Source organism: Pongo pygmaeus, chromosome 13 (genome assembly GCF_028885625.2).
Source record: "Pongo pygmaeus isolate AG05252 chromosome 13, NHGRI_mPonPyg2-v2.0_pri, whole genome shotgun sequence".
Taxonomy (NCBI): Eukaryota; Metazoa; Chordata; class Mammalia; order Primates; family Hominidae; genus Pongo; species Pongo pygmaeus.
Window position 1 is genome coordinate 36,528,977 of NC_072386.2, and position 22,109 is coordinate 36,551,085.

Below are 22,109 nucleotides of genomic sequence, written 5' to 3' on the forward strand. Positions count from 1 at the left end.
TGTTATTGGTGTATAAAAATGCTTGTGATTTTTGCACATTGATTTTATATTCTGAGACTTTGCTGAAGTCGCCTATGAGCTTAAGGAGATTTTGGGCTGAGACAATGGGGTTTTCTAGATATACCATCATGTCATTTACAAACAGGGACAATTTGACTTCCTCTTTTCCTAATTGAATACCCTTTGTTTCCTTCTCCTGCCTGATTGCCCTGGTCAGAACTTCCAACACTATGTTGAACAGGAGTGGTGAGAGAGGGCATCCCTGTTTTTTCTTTGTATTTTTAGTAGAGACGGGGTTTCACCATGTTAGCCAGGACAGTCTCGATCTCCTGACCTCGTGATCCACCTGCCTCGGCCTCCCAAAGTGCTGGGATTACAGGCGTGAGCCACCGCGCTCGGCCTCAAACCACACTCTTAAGAAGTCACTTGACCCCAAAAGTGTTTCTTGAGAAACCAGGTGAGTGGCACTAGTTCCTCTCCAATCTTAGCCTGCATCTGAAAGAAGATCCCATAACTACCACCTATTAAATGGACATTTTACTTTATTTATTCCTGATGAAACCCTTTACACATGCAGCTACCGCTACCATATCATTTACCCTTTTGTTAGTCTGAAACTAACAGGATAGAAGGTATGAATGTATCTGTAAATCATAAGTTCCTAAAGGCCAGAAATGTAAACACTGATTTCATGCATATTTGAGCAGTGCCCATAATATCAAAAGGTAAATGAGTCAATAAACTGGAAGTTAGTGCTTATAATCTGTTAATTCCTAATAACAATGAACACCAGAGGATTCATGCCTGAGGTTCCAAAACACATGGAAGTCTAAAAAACTACGATGTAGCTCCCTCAAAAATGTCAGTATTTCCGAAAGCCTAACAAAACCATACCATATATTCACCTACACAAGTCACACAGACTAACTGAAACATTAAATATCTCATTAAATGAGTGTGTTTAACTCTTTTTTGAGTATTCTTTTTTTGATTATTTTTCATTTTTATCTTTCATTACTGAAATGAGAAAATAAATTTAAAAGCATTTAGTTTAATAGACAAAACTCCTTAAAAACCATGGTGTTAGCATGGGGAAGGGAAAGGTTCTTAATGCTAAGCAGGTTGGTAATCCCTGATATAACCTATTTGCTTCCATTTCTACTTCCTAGCCATGTGATTTCACAGGGAAACATAAATCATCAGTCAAAGGCCCTCTTAGCCCAATCAAATTCAAATGGCCTCAACAAATCTTTAAAATATTAAGTCGGCTGGGCAGGGTGGCTCACGCCTGTAATCCCAGCACTTTGGGAGGCAGAGGCAGGTGGATCACATGAGGTCAGCAGTTTGAGACCAGCCTGACCAATTGGTGAAACCCCAACTCTACTAAAAATACAAAATTAGCTGGGCGTGGTGATGTATGCCTGTAATGCCAGCAATTTGGGAGGCTGAGGCAGGAGAATCACTTGAACTTGGGAGGCGGAGTTTGCAGTGAGCCAAGATTCCACCATTGCACTCCAGTCTAGGCAATAAGAGTGAAATTATGTCTAAATAAATACATAAATAAAAATAAATACTTAAAAAAGATTAAGTCATGCATCCATGTCCCCATACATGTGCCTTGTATGATAAACATAAGTCAAAACTAAGGTCTTAGTAATATAAGGTGTAAGCTGCAAGATGACAGTTGTTGCTTTGAATTTAAATAATTTGTCTATTGCTGAAACATGGTTTTCAGAACAAGGAAGCTTTAATAATAAGTTTTTTGATTAATTATTACAGAAAACTCTCTGCAAAGGAATTCAAAATCACATTCTACAAATATTTCTCCATATGAATTTTAAGATTGTTTTATCTAGTTCTGTGAAGAATGATGGTAGTATTTTGATGAGAACTGCACTGAATGTGTAGATTGCTTTTGACAGTATGGCAATTATCACAATATTGATTCTACCCATCTATGAGCATGGGATGTGTTTCGATTTGTGTCGTCTATGATTTCTTTCAGCAGTGTTTTGCAGTTTTCCTTGTAGAGGTATATTCCTAAGTATCTTATTATTTTTTTTTGCAGCTATTGTAAAAAAAAAGGGGTGGGGTTCTTGATTTGATGCTCAGCTTGGTCACTGTTGGTATATAGAAGAGCTACTGATTTGGGTATATTAATTTTGTGTCTAGAAACTTTGCTGAATTCTGTTATCAATTCTGAGAGCTTTCTGAAGGAGTCCACATAGCCAAAGCAAGACTAGGCAAAAAGAACAAATATGGAGGCATCACATTACCTGATTTCAAACTATACTATAAGGCCACATTCACCAAAACAGCATGGTACTGTTATAAAACTAGGCACATAGAACAATGAAATAGAATAGGTAACCCAGAAATAAACCCAAATACAGCCAACAGATCTTCAACAAATCAAAAAAAAAAAACATGAAGTGAGGAAAGGACACCCTACTCAACAAATGGTGCTGGGGTAACTGGTAAGCTACATGTAAGCTTAATTGGCAAGCTACATGTAAGAGAATAAAACTGTACAGAAGGATCCTCAGCTCTCACTTTATCCAAAAATCAACTCAAGATGGATCAAGGACTTAAATCTAAGACCTAAAACTATAAAAATTCTAAAAATAACACTGGGAAACCCTTCTAGACATTGGCTTAGACAAGGATTTCATGATGAAGAACCAAAAAGCAAATGCAATTAAAAACAACGATAAATAGCTTGGACTTAATTAAATGAAAGAGCTTTTGCATGGCAAAAGGAACAGTCAGCAGACTAAACAGACAACCCACAGAGTGGGAGAAAATCTTCACAATCTATATACAACTGACAAAGGACTAATATCCAGAATCTACAACAAACTCAAACAAATTAGCAAGACAAAAACAATCCCACCAAAAGTGGGCTAAGGACATGAATAGACAATTCTCAAAAGAAGATATACAAATGGCCAAGAAATGTATAAAAAAATGCTCAACATCACTAATGATCAGAGAAATGCAAATCAAAACCACAATGCAATACCACCTCACTCCTGCAAGAATGGCCATAATAAAAAAATAATAGATGTTGGTGTGGACGCAGTGAACAGAGAACACTTCTACACTGCTAGTGGGAGTGTAAACTAGTACAATCACTACGGAAAACAGTGTGGAGATTCCTTAAACAACTAAAAGTAGAACTACCATTTGATCCAGCAATCCCACTACCAGGTAGGTACCCACAGGAAAAGAAGTTATTATACAAAAAAGTACTTTCACATGCATGTTTATGGCAGCACAATTCACAATTGCAAAAACGTGGAACCAACTCAAATACCCATCAATCAATGAGTGGATAAAGAAACTGTGATACACACACACACACACACACACACGATAGAATACTACTCAGCCATAAAAAGGAATGAACTAATGGCGTTCACAGCAATCTGGGTGAGACTGGAGACTATTATTCTAAGTGAAGTAACTCAGGAATGGAAAAATCAAACATCATATGTTCTCATTCATAAGTGGGAGCTAAGCTATGAGGATACAAAGGCTTAAGAATCACACAATGGACTTTGGGGATTCAGGGAGAAAGCGTGGGAAGAGGGTGAGGGATAAAAGACAACAAATTGTGTGCAGTGTATACTGCTTGGATGATGGGGGAACCAAAATCTCACAAATCACCACTAAAGAACTTACTCATGTAACCAAACACCACCTGTTCCCCAATAACCTATGGAAATAAAAAATAAAAATAAAAAAATATTTCTCCATAGCATGCAAGACTTATGGCAGTGTAGGAAGCAATGTCTAAGTACCTGTGAGAGTGGAAATAGGAACAACATACTTGTATTCAAGACTAGTGTCAAAGCAGCAATTTTCCAGGGCATCCAACGACTTCATCAGAAGAAGGTTCATCTCTTGGCCACATATATCACTGGTTAAAGATCAAGGGGAAACAATGAATTATTTAAAATTAGTCAACTATCCAAAATACTTAATACAATATTATACTCTCAATATTTTACTGGAAATACCAGCATTTCTCTTAAAAAAAAGTGACAATATTGATGAGTTGCATATGCTTATTTGGTAGTTACAGAAACTAAGTCTGACAAATTATTCAATAATTGGGTTTCTGAGCAGTATAATCACTTGCAAACCAATAAACACAAAATCTCCTATTTTTGATTTTTCTCAGCCTGTTCAAATTTTAAGCCATTGAAATATAAAAAATAAACTCGGAATTCCACATATATATTTCTAAGGATGCTTAAGTGATTTTCTTCAGAATACTTAACCTATTAAGCTGACATTATCAATAATCATTCCAAATCTTTCTTGCAAAGACTGTCACTTCTGATTTCATGTCTCAATTGTGGAGGTTATAAATTCTATTCCTTTACTTACTTATTTTTAAGGGGAGAAAATCCTAGACCTATATTTGTTTGCATTTATACAGCAATTGATGATTTTATAAATGCCTGGGTAAGAAGTATGACTTGCATAGTAAAATAAAACTTAAAAGGTTCTATGGTTGTCCCTTCAGGCAGATTTGTGGGCTTCATCACTGACATTTTAATAGCTAGAGGTTCCTACATCTTAACTCTCATATTGCTACTTCAGATCATGCTAAGTGGAATGCAACTCCAGGATCGACAACCAGGCAGAGAGCACTTTTTAAAATATTTTCCCAAACCAAGACTATAGCAGTTTTGCCCAAGGTGAAGGAATTTTTGAATGAAAAACAAATGCCCACGCGCACACCCCTCACATCACACACACAGACTTAATAGCTTTAACTAAATAAATCCTATAAAAGTTGTCCTTTGGAGTAAAATATACTTCAATATCCTAAACAAATGCTAAAGAGATCATACTTGTATTTTCTGGGGGTTATGACAGAAGCAAGAAGCTGTGGAACAACATTCTACAGCTTCTGAATAAATTTTAGATGGAACTTAAATTCAGGAGACTTTTTCATAAGCCTTAGCAAAAAATGAAATGATTTTCATAATTCTCCCTTTTTTTTTTTTTTTTTTTTTTTTGTTGAGACAGAGTCTTGCTTTCTCACCCAGGCTGGGCTGGAGTGCAGTGGCACAACGTCAGCTCACTGCAACCTCAGCCTCCTGGGCTCAAGCAATTCTCATGCCTCAGCTTCCCAAGTAGATGGGACTACAGGCATTTGCCACCATGCCTGGCTAGTCTGAAACTCCTGGGCTTACACGATCTGCCCGCCTCGGCCTCCCAGAGTGCTGCAATTACAGATGTGATTCATAATTCTCTTCTACATGGTGATTTCTTAGTCTCTGAAAAACAACATATTGTCCTAATTCTGTTCCCATTAAAGGACCACATTGGGACACATTTGATGTCACTGACTAGTCAAAATCAACAGCTCTCAAAACGCTTTTAGAAAATAATTTAAACTTTCTCCAAAGATGAAATTCTCTGTTAGCATTGTTACTACCTGGTAAAAAATTTATTAGTATCAAAAGGCAAATATTTGAGATTCCTCAATTCCAACAAATTGGGAAGGTGGGAGCCATGAATAGTTATATTAGTAATGGCATTACTAACACACAGGCCCTAAGTAGAAGGAGGATGCTCTCAAACACAGGAATGTTAGGGCAAAGTTAAAATTTGTAGTTATTCTGTGGGTGCTCAGCTAAGGAAGGAGCTTCCTGATGTCTTTGCCTAGGGTTTCCTTCAGGTGTGAATTCAAGTCAGACAGACAGGAGTGGAAGACAACCTAGGAAGCAGGGTCAAGTGTTCTGGGGGAATCATCATAGGTTCCTCCAGGCAGCATGATTAAGTTAACCACAAATGCAAGCTTGTCAGCCTAAAAGCAGCAGCATCTCCTCCTAAGCTAGTGAAGAAAGGAGTCAGAGCCAGAATAGGATGAAATGAGTTGCCTAGAATTAAACTGCCACAGCTCATTTTTAGTTGCAAAACATGTTGCTTGAAAAGATACCAAAGAAAGAGCATGAACACAGATGGTGGAGAGACTGTCATTTGTAGCATAGTAGCAAAGGGAAAAAATCACTTTCAAGTTTTAAGTCTTTAAAAATACTTTGTGTTCTGTCACACACACAAGATATATAACAGTCAAATCACATGCAAAGGGCAGTTTTTTATTCATCTCCAGAACAAGACCTATATTTATTAGTGATGGTGAACAGAACAAAATGAATATTCTGGCCATATTGCACTTATGGTCTCAAAGACTAAGAGAATAATCCCAATCATCTGACAGATGTTTCTAAGAGCTGAAAATGATCATCTGAAATATGGTATTCCCCAAAATCAATAGCAATTCACATAAAAGTTTCACATACTCGTGTTTGGGAAGGACTTAATCAGTGGTCTCAAACTGAAATAAATATAGCATAGTGTCATCCAGTTTATCCACACCAACACCAGTTCCTGCCTTTGGACAGCTAATTTCTGCCAACCAGGAATTTAAAAGAATCTAATATCACAACAGAATGCCTCTCCCTACTATCATATTTCCAAAGTAGGAAAACAGGGCTAAATGCCTAGTCACTGACATAAAAATATTCATGATAAGCAAATACTCATGTTGTAGCCCACTACAATCAATGTAGATATATAAAATTCTAAGAATTGCTAGAAAATAAATAAGCAGTATGAACAACAAAACTAAAGCAGACTTGTGCACTAAAAAAACCTTTCCGATTTAGTGGAATTTTCCACCTGAGTCTATTCCATTAGCTCCATTCAAGGGTAAAGTTAGCACTCCAAAAATGAGCAATCAAAGTGAACAAAGCACACAGTTATAATATGCACAGATTAAGACTCTTTAAAGATTATAAAAATGTGGCCAGGGCACAGGAAAAAAAACCAATATTTAAAGCCGGGTACATGTAGTTCTCAGGTGATTCAGTGATTCCCAACACCCCTTAGGCACTAGAGATATGCCAGTCCTCTCCTCTCATTTTACAGTGATAACAAAAGATTGGCCGTTATTTTCATCCCATATAAATCAGAAAAAAGAAGCTTTTTACTTATAGCACCATAACTTGACTTTTCTCATGTCCACCACACGTAGGTACCTGGGGCTTTCATCTAAGCATGAAATGATTTTCAAGTAACCAATCACTTTAATACTAGCAACCCTTAAAATACATTAATACCTACATGATAGTATTTTAGATAGATAAATTTACTCATAAAGAAGAATAAAGGATCAACTTGCCCATCTCAGAAAGTTTAGCAAACACATATTGCTCAGATACAATGTTTATGTATAGGTGCATATGGGTGCAAAATCCTTTGCAAAAAATCACAAAGAAGAAAAGCAGGAATATTTTAATAAACTGTACCTGAGTTTCTCTTCACACAAGCGAGAGAGAAACATCCCTAAAGCAAGGCCCATGTGGATTTGCACGGCTTGAGACTCATCAGCACTTGGTTTCCCAGGTAACCTGGCAGTCAGCATGTTCAGGATTTCCTCAACCTTCTCTTTGCAAGAGATAATGAAAACTGGCACAAGGAGAGACAAAGCCGTGGCGGCAGCAGAACGGGCAATGGCACTAGCTGTGTTTTCACCAGAATAGGACTTCTAGGACATGCCAAAGAAAGAAAACAGGGTTAGCCTTAAACATGAAGGAAGCATACCTATCATAAAAGCACCATACAACCACACAAGCTTCTCTTAGATCCACCCCGGCCGACACCCAAAATAATACATTTTTTAAAAATCCAAACGTTTTTGTCTATAGATTATGTTTTCATTATTAATGAAATATTTTGCTACTAAATAATCGATTAATAATATCCTTTTAAATCTGAAAAACCAAATTACAAGCGTCTTCCTTTTAAAGGTTATAAATTCCCTCAATATAAGGCTTGAAACAATTTCAGTGTTCCTAAAAGCCCACATGTATATATATTAAAAAAACAAAAAAACAAAAAACAAAAAACTGAAGCTATCTGAGCTTGGACAAGCCAGCAAGCCACATTATAAATGTCCAGAAAGCTAGGAGTTTTCCAGGAAAGAAAGGAAAAGGGAGGAAAAGAGTTTAAGTTTAGTATGGAGAAACAAGTATAAATTTAGCACAGGGACCTATTGGCATATCTCCCAAAATTTTTGGTGGGAACACTTCCCAGTAGATGGATTATTTCCTACAGGGGGTTAATTCCTTTTAATTAAAAAGGAAGTTGAAATCCTAAAAGCCTTTGGTTACAAAGCAATAACCAGCTATTCAAAATGAAATGGAGAGCTCTATATGCCCTTTCCTACATGTAATTATGGGAAAAGAAATGAATAACAGCCCTAATAAAATGACAGAGCAGCTGAATATGAAAAGCTTCTATAAGAATCCCAGGTTAGAGAGCTCTACCAGACATTATATACATTTATAAATATGTCTCAAGTGGGAAAGAAAGCCCGTTTATCATTCTTCACTATTATCCAATTTAAAATTTCAGACACACCATAAGGGTGGTGGTGTCCCTTGCAGTCGAAGCACATTAAAATGTGTTTTTAATTCTAAGCCCACTCACTCTCTAAGCTTTGGTACTTTAAGGATAAAAATCAAACGTACTAAGTTACACTTTAAATTAATATAGCACTATTTTAATGATAATGTTACTCAAAATGACCCAGCTGGTAGCACACAGGAAATAAAGTGACTTTTAAAACAGGGCTTTGAAAAGTATGGTAATGCAAAACCTCACAAAGGTAAGAGACAATCAGAGCTGACTAGTAAAGAGATTATTTTGATTGGTTTGCAAGAACTAAGTAGCATATGAGAAATTTCATACAGTGTCCTGCTCTGGTGAATATCTGAACTAGATAGTTATTACAAAGACCTCCATAAGCATCTAAAGTTTTCATTCATCATTAAAGAAATAAGAACACTTCTGATAGAAAGTAAATCATCATAAAGCAATTAACTTTTTGAGCAAAATTTACCTTCCAATTTAATTCTACATCATCTGGTAAGTCTTTTTTTTTTTTTTTTTACCTCAACTATGGTTAAAAATCTAGCTCTAAACCCAAAGCCCCTGATGAATACATACCAGATCTTCCCAAGGGCAGGACAGAGGCACACAAAATACACAGAGAAGACCTTCAGCATTAAGGTTTTAAGCTAAATTCATGATCTTAGCAACAGTTCAGAATCTGTGTTATATTTTTATTAAAATTAACTATAATCCTCTGCCACTCAGCTGATTGCCCCATGATCATTATAATTCCCTAGGCAATGGATAGTAATAGGGTAGGACCAAAATAGTTCTACAAAGACACAGAAATAAAGCATGTACTACCACCAATAAAAGGAAAAGGAAACCTAAACAAAAAAGTGTTTTCTCATTTTGCTTCAAATCTTAGAATACAAGCATGAAGACAGAGGATGGGTAACAGGTAGCTTTTTTCTTTTTAAATGATCAACAACATTACTTTGTATTTATAGAGTATTTAACAGTTTTCAAAACATTTTTACATAAAGTATATTATTTGATCTTCATAATCTTTTTAGAAAGTTGGCAAAGCATTAATTTTTACTTTCATTTTGCAGATAAGAAAAATAAGAATGATGAAGTAAGTGTCAACAGTCACAAAAACAAGAAGCGGGGGAGCAAGGGCTACAATTACCATAGATGGTATTGTTCAATTCCTTCATTTTATAAATCAGGACAAAAAGACTCAAAAAGGTTGAGTGAATTGCCCAAAGTCACACAACCTGAAATGAAAAAAAACTATGACTAGAAACTTGGAGTCCCCACATTTCAGCCAACGTTTATTCTACTACAACTGTAGCTCTTGACCCTGACTACACATTAGAATAACTGAGAGAGCTCTCAAAATGCTGATGCCTGGAGTTTATCCATGAGCAATTAAATCAGCAGTGGGGACTACACATCAGTATTTCTTTTATATATATATATATTTCTATACATATGTATTTCACATTATATATGCATATGTACGTACATATATAATATTAATATTTACACACATATTTCTTATAATTTACATATATATTTTCATATTTTATATATATAATATTTATTGTGTGTGTGTGTATTTAAAGTTCCCCAGGTGATTCTAACAAATAGCCAGGGCTGAGAATCATTACATTATATATTGGATTTCTTTTTCTTTCTTTTTCTTTTTTTTTGAGATGGAGTTTTTCTCTTGTTGCCTAGGCTGCAGTGCAATGGCGCGATCTTGGCTCACCATTACCTCTGCCTCCTGGGTTAAAGTGATTCTCCTGCCTCAGCCTCCTGAGTAGCTGGGATTACAGGCATGTGCCACCACGCCTGGCTAATTTTGTATTTTTAGCAGAGATGGGGTTTCTCCATGTTGGTCAGGCTGGTCTCGAACTCCCAACCTCAGGTGATCCGCCCACCTCAGACTCCCAAAGTGCTGGGATTACAGGGGTGAGCCACCGCGCCTGGCCTATATAATCGATTTCATGTGACCAACTGATGTCATAAGAGTCAATTCTTGAGTTTTCTGATCATTTTCTATTTTTTGCACTTACATAATAAAACCAGGAGAGAAGTTGCCCTCTGGGTTGGTAATGGCTATCCACAATGACCAAGAGTGTATCAAGTATCATGGAAACCCACTCTTTCATTGAAAGGAAATTAGGTTGAACCTGCAGATAAATTAAAAACATGAAATGATTACAGAGAAAACAAATCTAAAGATATTTCTAAATCTAGGGTGTAACTCCCTTCTATATTAAACAATAAAGTGCTGTTATCAAAAAGTAAACTTCATCTGCTTGGACTATAAGCATGCATGTATGAGGTATACAGGTAGTTGACAAATATACATCCTCACCTGTGCCCCAAAAGAAATAAGATTTATCTTTTATGAACAAATTAGCAGAAGAGGATAGATGCTGCAAAACAGAACTATCCAAGAGCCCTTCAGAGTTCTCCTGCATTGAATGAATTATAGTGAAGATAATATGGAGGTTAAAAGGACAGATGTGCAAAAAACACAATTCAAAATTTCTCATTTCTATGACTTCTTATTTGACAAAGGAGGCAATAAGCAGCCCACAAAATTCTGATCAACATCTCTAGCATTTCTGGTGACTATTACCATTTAGTTGTCATTTCAAGAATCTTGACAACATTCACCCAACTCACTGAAAGATTACGTAGAAAACATGAATCATCTTCAGTTTGAAAAAGAAGAGGAAGAGAACACAAAAACAAAACAACAACAAAACCCCACTCATTAAAAATAAAACTTGGTTATTAAAGTCACTCATGACCATGGATATCAAAAGCATTCATTAACTCACATGGTAACTGGAATTATTATAATTCCTTGAATCAAACAAGGCTGTCACCTCTTCAAATCTTTTGTTGGTGGTCACATGCAGGTTTGAATAATGTTTGAAAGTTTCAACTTTAATCAAATAATGAGGTCTCGAATTTGCATTGAGTAGCAGCCAAAGGCAAGGTCATCATGAATAAAAGCAAAGCCCCATCTTTGGACTGTGTGGTTTCTCAATGTGTGTTGGGGTGTGTTGGGGTGGAGGAGAAAGTAAGAGAGGCTGGAACTCAAACTCTGAGCTAGACCCCTTTATTATTGGGGAAAATTACTGTATAACTGGTAGTTCGACAAAAATAACACCAAAGTGAAGGGATCATAGAAAGGGGCATTGACTTTTTAGGTTGTAGATCTATGCAGCATGTTGCCTCTACTAAAATATTCCATGGCTCTCTGAAAGACATGAAACATTTCCTCTCTATAAAATTTCCATCTTTCTTATCCGTAAGATTCTAAGTTTAAAATTAAGTTTTCAAGGGTAATTAACTAATATCATTCATGCAATAATCCCTTGGCCTCTTTCCCTTCCCTACATGTAATATATATCCATGGCTTTTGCCACACAGCACCTATTCTCTGTTTACTGGTAGTAACACTCTTTGCAGAGTTCCGTCTTCCCCACTATTTGAAGGTTAGTTAAATGCTCAATCAAACTAGCTGTCCTACACTATCCAACGGATAGGCCTAGGACCCAAAGGACTCTGAATTTTAAGTGGCGCGAGGATAATAAATGATTGAAGTTGTTCTGGCCCACTGGAGGTGGTCTGCTTAGATGTTTCATTAGTACCTGTTGCCTGGACTACCCAACTTGCCCTGGTTCTTTTTCTTCCCAAAATACAGTTTTTAAGCTTTGCCTTCAATTCCACGGGCTTCTAGATTCCATATACTTCCTGTTCCTTTTTTGTTTAAATGATTCATCAGAGTTGATTTTTTTGGTGTACCACCAAAAAAACCCACAACAAAAAAAAAAAGAATACAGATAGCCCATAAGATACTCATTGAGGACAGAGACAGACCAAATAATTTTAAATGGTTATTATTAATGAGAGTTTAGTATCTATGAGCTGTTGTGCTTCACATACATTAATTCATTTAATCCTTTGAACAATCCTATCTGGTGAGTATTGTTATCCCTCCATTTTACAGATGGGGAAATATGTTCTGAAAGAGGAAATTGCTACAAATAGGCCATAGAGGTAGTAAGTGGAAGTAATAGGATCTAAACATCGGACTTCCTTATTCCAAAGCCTATATTTTTAATGACTCAGTTATGTCGTCTCTAGATGATGATAGCTACCAGATAATGAGACTTAAAACAAGAATAAATCCATGCCTTTTTATTTAGACAGATGTGAATTATCCAATAAAGTACATTGGAAATGAACAGTGGCCAGCTCACCACATGTTTAATTAAGAAATAACTGCCTTGCAAAAATGAATAGGCGCTTTGTCATTGACATATACAATTAAAATGCAAAGTACATTTTTTTCAGTCAATAAACACTGCTTATTTATCATCTTGACAGCATTGTTCACTTTTAGTAAGCCTAGTTAACCTTGTAAAATTGGTTACCATTGATGTAATCACAAAAAGATAACCCCTATGGCATAAAATTGGCACCTTCAAATAGAAATGACCACATAACTGTGATGGAGAAAGGAAAACAGAAAAGCAGCAAAGTTACAAAGACACTAAGGCTCACAGTATAAAGGCCCATCAAGTACTATAACTTGGTGCCATAATCACAGAATCTAACCTTGTAAGCCCAGGGCCAGGCTACCTAAAGCCAGGCTTAAAAAGACATAATCAAAGCCAATTGTTTAAATCACCCCAACTAACCTCCAGGAGCCCGTCAGAGTCTGAGGAGAGGCTGGCTTCATGTCTAGATACGACGACAGCAAGGCTGCTTAGAGCTAACAGCGCATTGCCTTTCACTACCGGACTCTCCCTGTTCAAAAGGAAAAAAATTTCAACAGAGAACTTTGGTATTAACCAGGAGAAGAGAAAGAGCTAATATAGGAGGGCAGATGAAGTCAAAAAGCAACTTGTGTTCCTTCACAGAGTCTTGTAAATGCAGGTCTGTTTGTTCCGTGAGGCCAAGAGTTTCTTTCCTTCCTTCTGACTCTAGAGCTGTTTCTGAACTCTTCTTATCAATGTAGTATGGGTTATTACGCCTTTTTATAACTTAAAAATCCAAGCTTAGTAAGTTGTTTCTTCCTAAATTTTTATTTCATCATTTAACTTTACATTTCCTAGGCTCTCTTCTGTGTCATCTTTGGCCAATTTAAAATTATTGATTTGTTCTAAAAACATAACTAAGACAGTTATGTCAATAAGCCCAGCAGAATAGAACGACCTTTGGCTTTTCTGAAGCACCGGTATGTTGAACTGGCTTCTAGCAAAGCACTTCAGACTGCATACCTTACAACTTGACACATGGCAGCTCTTCTTACTCATTTTTATCCTCTCCTTCTTTCTCTTAATATAGCAAAACTATCAACCTTAAAGCCAGTTTGTAATATAATTTGGAGACCCCAGATAAGATGCAAATGTAAAAGTGCTGTTTTTAGACTATTTGGACTGAAAGTTGCCTTTTTACATCATCTAAATGGTAGTCTTCTAATATTAGCAATAAACTCTTAAGAGTATGACTTCTGAATTTAACATAAAAACCTGAACCTTTTTAATATACTCACCACTTGAAAATGTACATTTAATATTATTCCATAATTCCAAGCTGATCCTATAAAGTCCCCTATGGGACACCAATGAGATACTCTAGGTTTGCCAATTCGGTTATAACAGAACTCCAGCAACAAGAGCACCCATACCATCAGATCATTTAGTCCTCAGTCCTTTGATGTGGGTTCCCATAAATACAATGTTCCCCAAAATTTGGACTTGAAACCTGAATCTGAATTCAGTGCATGATCCAAGAACCACTTCCTGCTTACCTCAGGGCAGGACTACAACAGATATGAGGGATAAGGAAGATTTTCAACTCTGCTCCCTAAATGAGCCTAGTACCTCAAGTCCCAAGCCATAGTCTCAATTGAACACTTGAGTCAGTGGGTATTAAATTGTTGGCGCACATGTGTTCTTGCATTTCTGCTTTCATTTGGTAAGAATGGGACTCAACATTTGCCATTAACAAATCCTTCCTATCTATTCGCCCATCCTTCCTTCCCCCTCTCCCTTCCACTTTAGAGTGGTTAAGCTCTGTGAAGACTTGAAGCCTTGATCATTTTGTTCACCCCCCCCAACTCAATGTATTCCTCTATAAGGCCTGTCAAAAGTTAGTAAAACATCAACATTTATAATGGGGAGGGTTGGAGGAGAAAATGGGAAGGAAGCCTTGAGGTCTAAGCAGATGGCCCCAACCTGGGTTTTGCTAGAGTTCTGCAAAGAGAATTACTGAGCACTTATATAGCTAATAAGAAAACACAAGGAAACAAGGTGGGATTTGGTCATTCCTAGGTGCCCTAGCCATAAAATCATTTAACAAAAACAAAATTAAATCTTTTATTTCTAATATTATCTCTTTCTTTTAACAGAATATCCTGAGGCCTTTCTTACTGCAAAATGGTCATGAATCCCTAAAGGTGAGTTTTAAAAACAGTTTTAAATTCTGAGTGATCTGAGAATTAGAGTCTCAGTTGTATTACTCTGTAGAAAACGTGAGGTCACTAGAATCTGGGTATCAAATGTCATAAAACAAATATATTAGACAAGATAACATAAAAAGTTCTTTTTAACCCCAAAATTCTGAAGGAGAAATTAGCCTCGGTTTTAAAACAGTACCAAAAACTATTTTATTTCAAATTCTTCACTAGTCTTGACATATCTGAGTATGCATTGTTCTTAAGTAATGGAGAAAAAATTTATTTTAAAACACTGGTAATAATATCTTTGGTTGCAGAATGAACACATATTTGGATAATAATCTTTGAATTAAAAACGTAGTCCACTCTATACAGTGCAGCCCTAGGCCAAATTACACATTTCACAAAGGTACCATGACTAACTCTTGATCATCTTCGCATTCCCTTCATGCCTGCCACAATGACTTATGGATAGAAGGTACTCAATACATACTTAGTGAAACAAATTCAAGGAGGAGCTGGAGAGGTGGGAATCTATAAATGGTTCAGTAAAAACTCATCACCTTGTTGCTCAAATAACTATCCCCTACCAGTCAAACGACAGCGACCAATTTGCATAATAACATGTCAGCATCTGTACAGTATTTATCTAGGCAACACTACTGACATTTTAATTAAATTGTCCTTTAAAACAAAATGATGTTATTAACCTAATTAAAAAGCACAAGGAAGGCTGAGCTACAATGATGCTTTCTTAGGGACAAAATATTACATTACATATTAGTAAAGTGACTCAATACTTTAGCGATTTTTATCTTCAGGTTTAAATCTGTTTAATAAATAATAATGGAAATAAATTCACATCAATCATCAGGTTTTATATGTCTTCTGATTCTCCCTCACCCCTATCCCTGAAGCTTTAAATTGTTCTTAAATGAACAAATCAGGATCATCCCATGATTGGTATGTCACTTTTTGCATTTAACTTCTAGCTCTGAACAAAACAAGCCCTACCCTGACCCAAACCAGCCTGTGGCAGCTGTAGCTAAGGAAAGGGAAGCTAAGCTGGCAGCAGGCAGTGGTGAAGGCCTCACGTTGGAGGAAGCCAGTGGGAAGAAGCAGAGAGGGTGACAGAATGATTTTTTTCCCCTGCTCTATCACCAATCTCTCAGCCTCCAGATCTAATATCTCTTATTCACTTGCTGCCATTCCTAGTATTGTCAAGATTGCTTTATTAAAATAAGGTCTATAAGATACTTTGTAAGTTTTGATGAGAAGGTAATACCATGAGAACATGAATTATTTTTACTCATGTAAACATATTTTCCTTAGGTATTAGTCACGGAGTGATGCTTTGTGAATCTGAAGATTACAGTCACATTGGAATAAAATTTTAGAATGGAAAATTGCAATATCTACTAGACAGGAGGAATTATAATTTGCTTTAGGAGAAAGTTGGTAGTTTCTTCTGCATTCAAGCTTTTTGCAGCAAATGTCAGAGCACTGCTTTTAATAGGATATATGTAGACTACATAAGAGAACAAACTATTACAGGTAAAGGTCAAAGACAGCCTGCATTCTCATCCCAGCATCCCCTCCTCCTCTGATATGCAACTGATCCCTCTCCCACTATGTCTGCAATTCACCAAACTGGAAAAAAAAAGACATGAATGAGTCTCTAGCTAAGCTCTCTGTACTTTAGTTTTCATTTTATCAACAGATATTTCCCAGTGCCTTCCATAGGACTGAGTCAGGGGAGGATTATCACTTCTATTTCTCTTTATCCAGAAGACATGAGGCTGAACAGTGATAATCTGCTGAGATCAGACTTCACAGTTAAGTGTCTGTTTAAGAAATTACCAATAGAAAGCTAACTCTAAGGTAGATCATTTTTTGTTTTGTTTTTAAGGCAAAATCTATTTAGCTACAGAAGGTTTTGCGACATGAAAAGGATAAACTATACTACAATTAAAAATTTCTAGATGATATGGACTTTTAATACACATGAGATCCTCTAGGTCAAAGGTATATCTATGTTAGTTGGAGGCGAAAAAGAAAGGAGTCAAACAGAAATGGCATCAGTTAGAGAAGATGGTGGAAGGGAGTGTAACTGGCACGTAACTTACTGCCAGGAACAATTAGTCAGCTTGTCAGTTAACAAAGGAACCTGAAGAGATTGTTCAAGCAAGTTTCGGGTATTTTTTAGTGAGAGCTGGCTTAAGGTAAATAAAAAGCATCAAGGCAGTAACACTCAAGTAATTTTTGTTAAAATAACCATAAGCATATGACTAAAACTGCTTTTTTAATGGGCCTTGGCATGAGTTTTTAGTATTTAAAAATTCAATTTTTAGATATGCTGAACCCAATAACACCAATGGAACAAAAGGAAGTACTATCAACATAACTCATATTAGCAAGGATTTCTTTCTTTTTTTTTAATCCCCTTGAACTAAATTACAATCCTTTAAGTTTAAGCCAAAGCACATGTCATCTGTTAGGTATACAGCAGGGGCTCAACTTCAGTGACTCCTGATGTAAAAGTTATATGTTAGTACCAATCCTTCTGTATTTTCACAAAAAGACACGTAGTAAGAATTCACCCACTATAAGAAGGGTAACAATTAATTTTTTTAAAAAATAGATGAAAAGTACCTTAAAATCCTTAAAATTATGAAATGCCCTAAAAGGAGAAAATGTATGTACCTGCCAGGAAAAGGTATTTATAAAAAATGTTTGATAAAAGACTAAATGGATCTTACTTTGCAGCTGCCTTGGTGATCTCATCAGTCAGCATGTCTCTAACCCTGCAATAAAGATGGAAAATAAATGAGAGTTTATGTTAGAACAAGAAATCATTCCTTTCTCTTTTTCATCAATTAATAAGAACCTCCAGCAATGGCTCCAGATCTTAAAACTATACAGGTAGAATTTCAGTGTAAGGTGAAAGAACTGTAATAAGGGCTCTGCTTTAAAGATAGCTTCATCTTCCTGTTCATGAGGTCACTGAGTGGAGGCAAGGAGGAGGTGAATGTGTAACTGAGTGGGGATGTACAGATAGCACTGTAACAGTATTATCTCAGATAGCATGGTGAGTATACAAGTGTCCATTATATTACTCTCTTCAATGGACTGAATGTTTGCATACCCCACCAAATTCACATGTTGAAATCCTAATCCCCAATGTGGTGGCATTTAGAAGCCCAAACTAAGACAGTCTCTCTTTTTTACATGAGAGCTCACCAAAACATCAATTTACAATTTCAAAATTGTACATATGAAATAGTCGCTATGTGTTTATAGAAAATGCAATTTCAAACTTTGGTTATATAGTCACAGGAAAGCCAAAAGAAAATAATTATACTTGTGGGTTAGAAAGAAGGTAGGCACAATTCAAATATTTACAGAACCTAATTTTTTAATTCAATATAGAATTTTCAATATGAAGTAAAAAACAACCACTCACTGTCAAATTTACTTTTTTAAAAGGATCATTTTCAATATACACATTGAATTTTATAAATTCAAAGGTTTTATAAATATTGTTAAAGTTGTTGCATTTAAATGTAAATTATATTGACATTCATAAATATTTGCATTTGATATATAATAAAATCTTAGCTATTCAGCACTCTGAGAATGAGTCACTCTTAAGAGGCAAGTTTTTCAGACAGGTGCAACACCTCCTATAGATCCCATCTTGTATTTTTTAAAAGCATTTGACTGCAAATTTCTCTAAAATGTACTGTCTAATTTCTGTATTCCTAAGTGGAATACAGTCCATTCAATGCAATATTTCATTGGTCACTGTGGAATACTTACAAATGATGACCTATGTATACTTACATTTAAGGTCAAACCTTCCACTTGTGCACTAAAGCTATCTCTCTACTCCCTCCTCTCTGCTGCATCACAAATTTTTCCATCTCTACTTGTATTATTTCCCTTACCATGTGAACATACTGTAGTATCTACCCTCTAAAAGAAGAAAGCAGAACAAGCCCACCAGCTATTGCCCCATTTCTTGGTCTGTTATACGTCAAAACTTGTGTAAAAGATTATGCTTGATGACTCTAGTTATTTCCTTCCACTCTCTCTAGATCCTTCTAGAACCTGGCTTTTGTCTCAGTAACTCTACCAAAAGAGCTCCTGTCATGATCACCAATTATTTTCAAGAGACTGAATCTAATGCTCAATTCTCAGTCCCTATCTTCTGCAGCCTAACAACAGCATTTGACACAGTTGGTTGCTCCTTAGAATGCCTTCTTTCCTTGGCTTTTAAGATTTTACTCTCTTTTGGTTCTCTTTCTACATCACTGATAACTAATTTTTCATCTGCTTTATTGGTTCCCTCTTCATCTTCCCCACCTTTAATATATAGAATCAGGGCTCAATCTTTTGAAATCTTCTCTTTCTTTATTCACTCTCTAAGTGACCTCATCCAGCATCATGATTTTAAATGCCATCAATATGCTGATGTTTCTTAAATTCACCTCTCTAGCCCTGAGCTCTCCCTGGAAATATAGACTAGTCAACAACCTGCTTCCTATCTCTAATTGGAGACTAATGAGGCATCTCAGGCCTAAGTCCAAAATCTGATTCCTACTCTACGCAGACCTGCTTTTCTCTAGTCTTCCTCGTCTTAAATGGAGATGCCATACTTTTGTTTAGAGTTAAAATCTTGCAGTATCTTTGATTGATCCCTTTCTTTCACATCCTTCATTTCAATTATTAGCATTTATAACGTATGATATCTGCCTTAAAATAGATTCAAAATCAATTTACTTTTCCACACTAACATCCTAGTCTATAACACTATTATCTCTTGCCTAAATTATTGCAACAGACTCCTAACCATGTCCCACAGGGTGTATTTTCAACATAACAGCTGGAGTGGTCCTTTTAAATCATGAGTCGGATTCTATGATTAAGATCTGCCAATGTTTCTCCATCTCACTCACAAAGTCCTCTTTGTGCTGACAAAGACTCTCCACTCCGCAATCTCCCAATCTTCTCTACTCTCATGTCCACTACTTCCATCCTTGCTCTCTCCATGCCACACAGGCTTTGCCAGGTACACTCCCAGGGCCTATGATGAATTCGCTGTTTTCTCTTCCTAGAATGCTCTTCTCCAGATATCAGCTTGGCTCACTCCACCACTTCTTTCAGGTCTCATTCAAATGTCATATTATTAAAGAGACCCTGAACACCGTACAGAAAATGGTTAACGCCACCCCTCAACCTTCCTCAAGCCTCATTCACTCTCTATTCCCTCTATCGTACTTTATTTTTCTTCCATGAATCAATTTCTATCATATTCCATTTGTTTATTTGTTTATTACAGGTTTCCATCTACTCAAGTATAAGCTTTGGAGGGACAAAGAAGGGGCTTTATTCACTGCTGTTCCTCTGTGCTTAGAACAGTGTCTGGCACATAAAAGACACTCAATAAATACTTTTTGAAATAATGAATCAAGTGATGACTTTACTTAGATTTGGGACTGTGTTCCAATTAAGTGAGGATGAGGAAGAGCTCACTTCAAGGTAGCTTATTAGTTACTGCAGGTTTAACTATATCTTTTTTTTTTTTTTTTTTTTTGGAAAGACAGAGTTTCGCCATGTTGCCCAAGCTGGCCTTGAACTCCTGGGCTCAAATGATCCACCTGCCTTGGCCTCCCAAAGTGCTGGGATTATAGGCATGAACCACCACATCCAGCCAAAATCATTCTTAAGAAACTTCTAGGGACCTAACTCCTTTATACTCATATATACATAGCCCATGAGTTTTCACCAGGAATATGTATTGATAGGTCTCTCTATATATTTTAAAGAACTTAGCAAATATACTACTTCACCAATTATCACTTTCAGATTATTAAATTAAAAATAGATGCAAAAGATAAGAGCAAATAGGATACAAAACCCTCTAATCCTAAATCCAATATCATAATGTTTGAAACTTCATTGCCATTTTTTTATAAATCTAGAAAATATGACTTAGAATACAATTAGTCAAACACATACACACAGTTTCTCCTTTTCTACATGAGCCAATTGTCAGTAAATGAAAACCTATAATTAAATAACCTTTGGAAAGATTTTTAGATTAAAGCAACCTGTGGTTGTAGGCAAAGCTATTCAGACTTTAGGCACTTTACTTACATTTAGGCTGTGAAACACAAATCTGATAGGGTATTCTTCTCAACGCATGAAACAATTTAAGTTGCTTTTATGAGCCAGCACTAATATATTTCTAGATGATATAGTGGGAATTCCCTAAGAAACATCTGCCAAAGAAATTAAACCCATGACATGGTAAAGTTGCTCCTAATAATTATGTCTTGGGGAAGAGGGGAGCAGAGGAGGGGAGAAGTAATCCTTGACTACATGTGAGGTAGGAAAGCAATGAACAGAGTGGGAAAAACAGAATTTTTCATTCAAAAGCATATAAAATAATCAGTTACAGGTGGAAAAGGGAAAAAGCAAACTGTTTCCACATTGTTTTAGAACGTGTGTGTGTGTGTGTGTGTGTGTGTGTGTGTGTATGTGTGTATGTATAATTTATAAATAAAGGTCTCCATCTCCTATCTAGGGAATACACCTATCAGCTCTTCTGTCATTTCCCCTTCAGGCTCACATATAGAGGTTAAACCTGCTAATCTTAAAGCCTTTAAAGTAGTTACCTTTCCCCTCATAGCTCACTTCCCATGACAAATAATGGACAGCTGAACACGAACCCTTACCAGAGCCAAGCTGTGCTTTTTTTGTACTGCACCTCCTCAGGTTCTTCTTTTCCATGTTTTAACTGCAACTCCAGCTCTCCTAGTCTTCCCTGCAAAAATCACAGCATAAATCAGCATGCGAACTCGATGGCTGAAGTGATCTTAAAATTTCTTTGGAAAACACAGATATATCCTTTTCCATTTGGCCTTAAGTGTTCTGGATAAGACATTAGATTATGAAAGAGGATGTGTGAGGAGAAATCATCACATCAATGCTCAGGTATTTCTACATTCACCAAAGAGGTAACATCCTAGAGAAGTTGTATGTTTGGCAAATTTAGTGCAGAGAATTTCATTTTGAGATACCTAATGAATCAAATTTGAATTTCAGAGACCCCATTTAAAAAATCTCCTACATGCTAGTGATCTGCCTTTGTTAGCAACTGATAATTTTAGCTAACACCAAAATATACCAA

At 36.3% G+C, this 22,109-nt stretch overlaps 1 protein-coding gene across 11 annotated transcripts in view; it reads right to left on the reverse strand.

Annotated features, from left to right (window-relative positions):
- FOCAD (focadhesin) overlaps positions 1-22,109 on the reverse strand; it is a 315,699-nt gene that overhangs the window by 62,935 nt on the left and 230,655 nt on the right. For all 11 annotated transcript variants that reach the window (XM_054501249.2, XM_063650500.1, XM_063650493.1 and 8 more), the window contains 6 exons: positions 21,655-21,743; positions 17,674-17,718; positions 13,152-13,260; positions 10,503-10,619; positions 7,332-7,570; positions 3,833-3,922 (listed from right to left, as the gene is read on the reverse strand). In XM_054501249.2, coding sequence (XP_054357224.1) covers positions 3,833-3,922; positions 7,332-7,570; positions 10,503-10,619; positions 13,152-13,260; positions 17,674-17,718; positions 21,655-21,743 — 689 coding nt within the window. The remainder of the gene's footprint in view (positions 1-3,832; positions 3,923-7,331; positions 7,571-10,502; positions 10,620-13,151; positions 13,261-17,673; positions 17,719-21,654; positions 21,744-22,109) is intronic.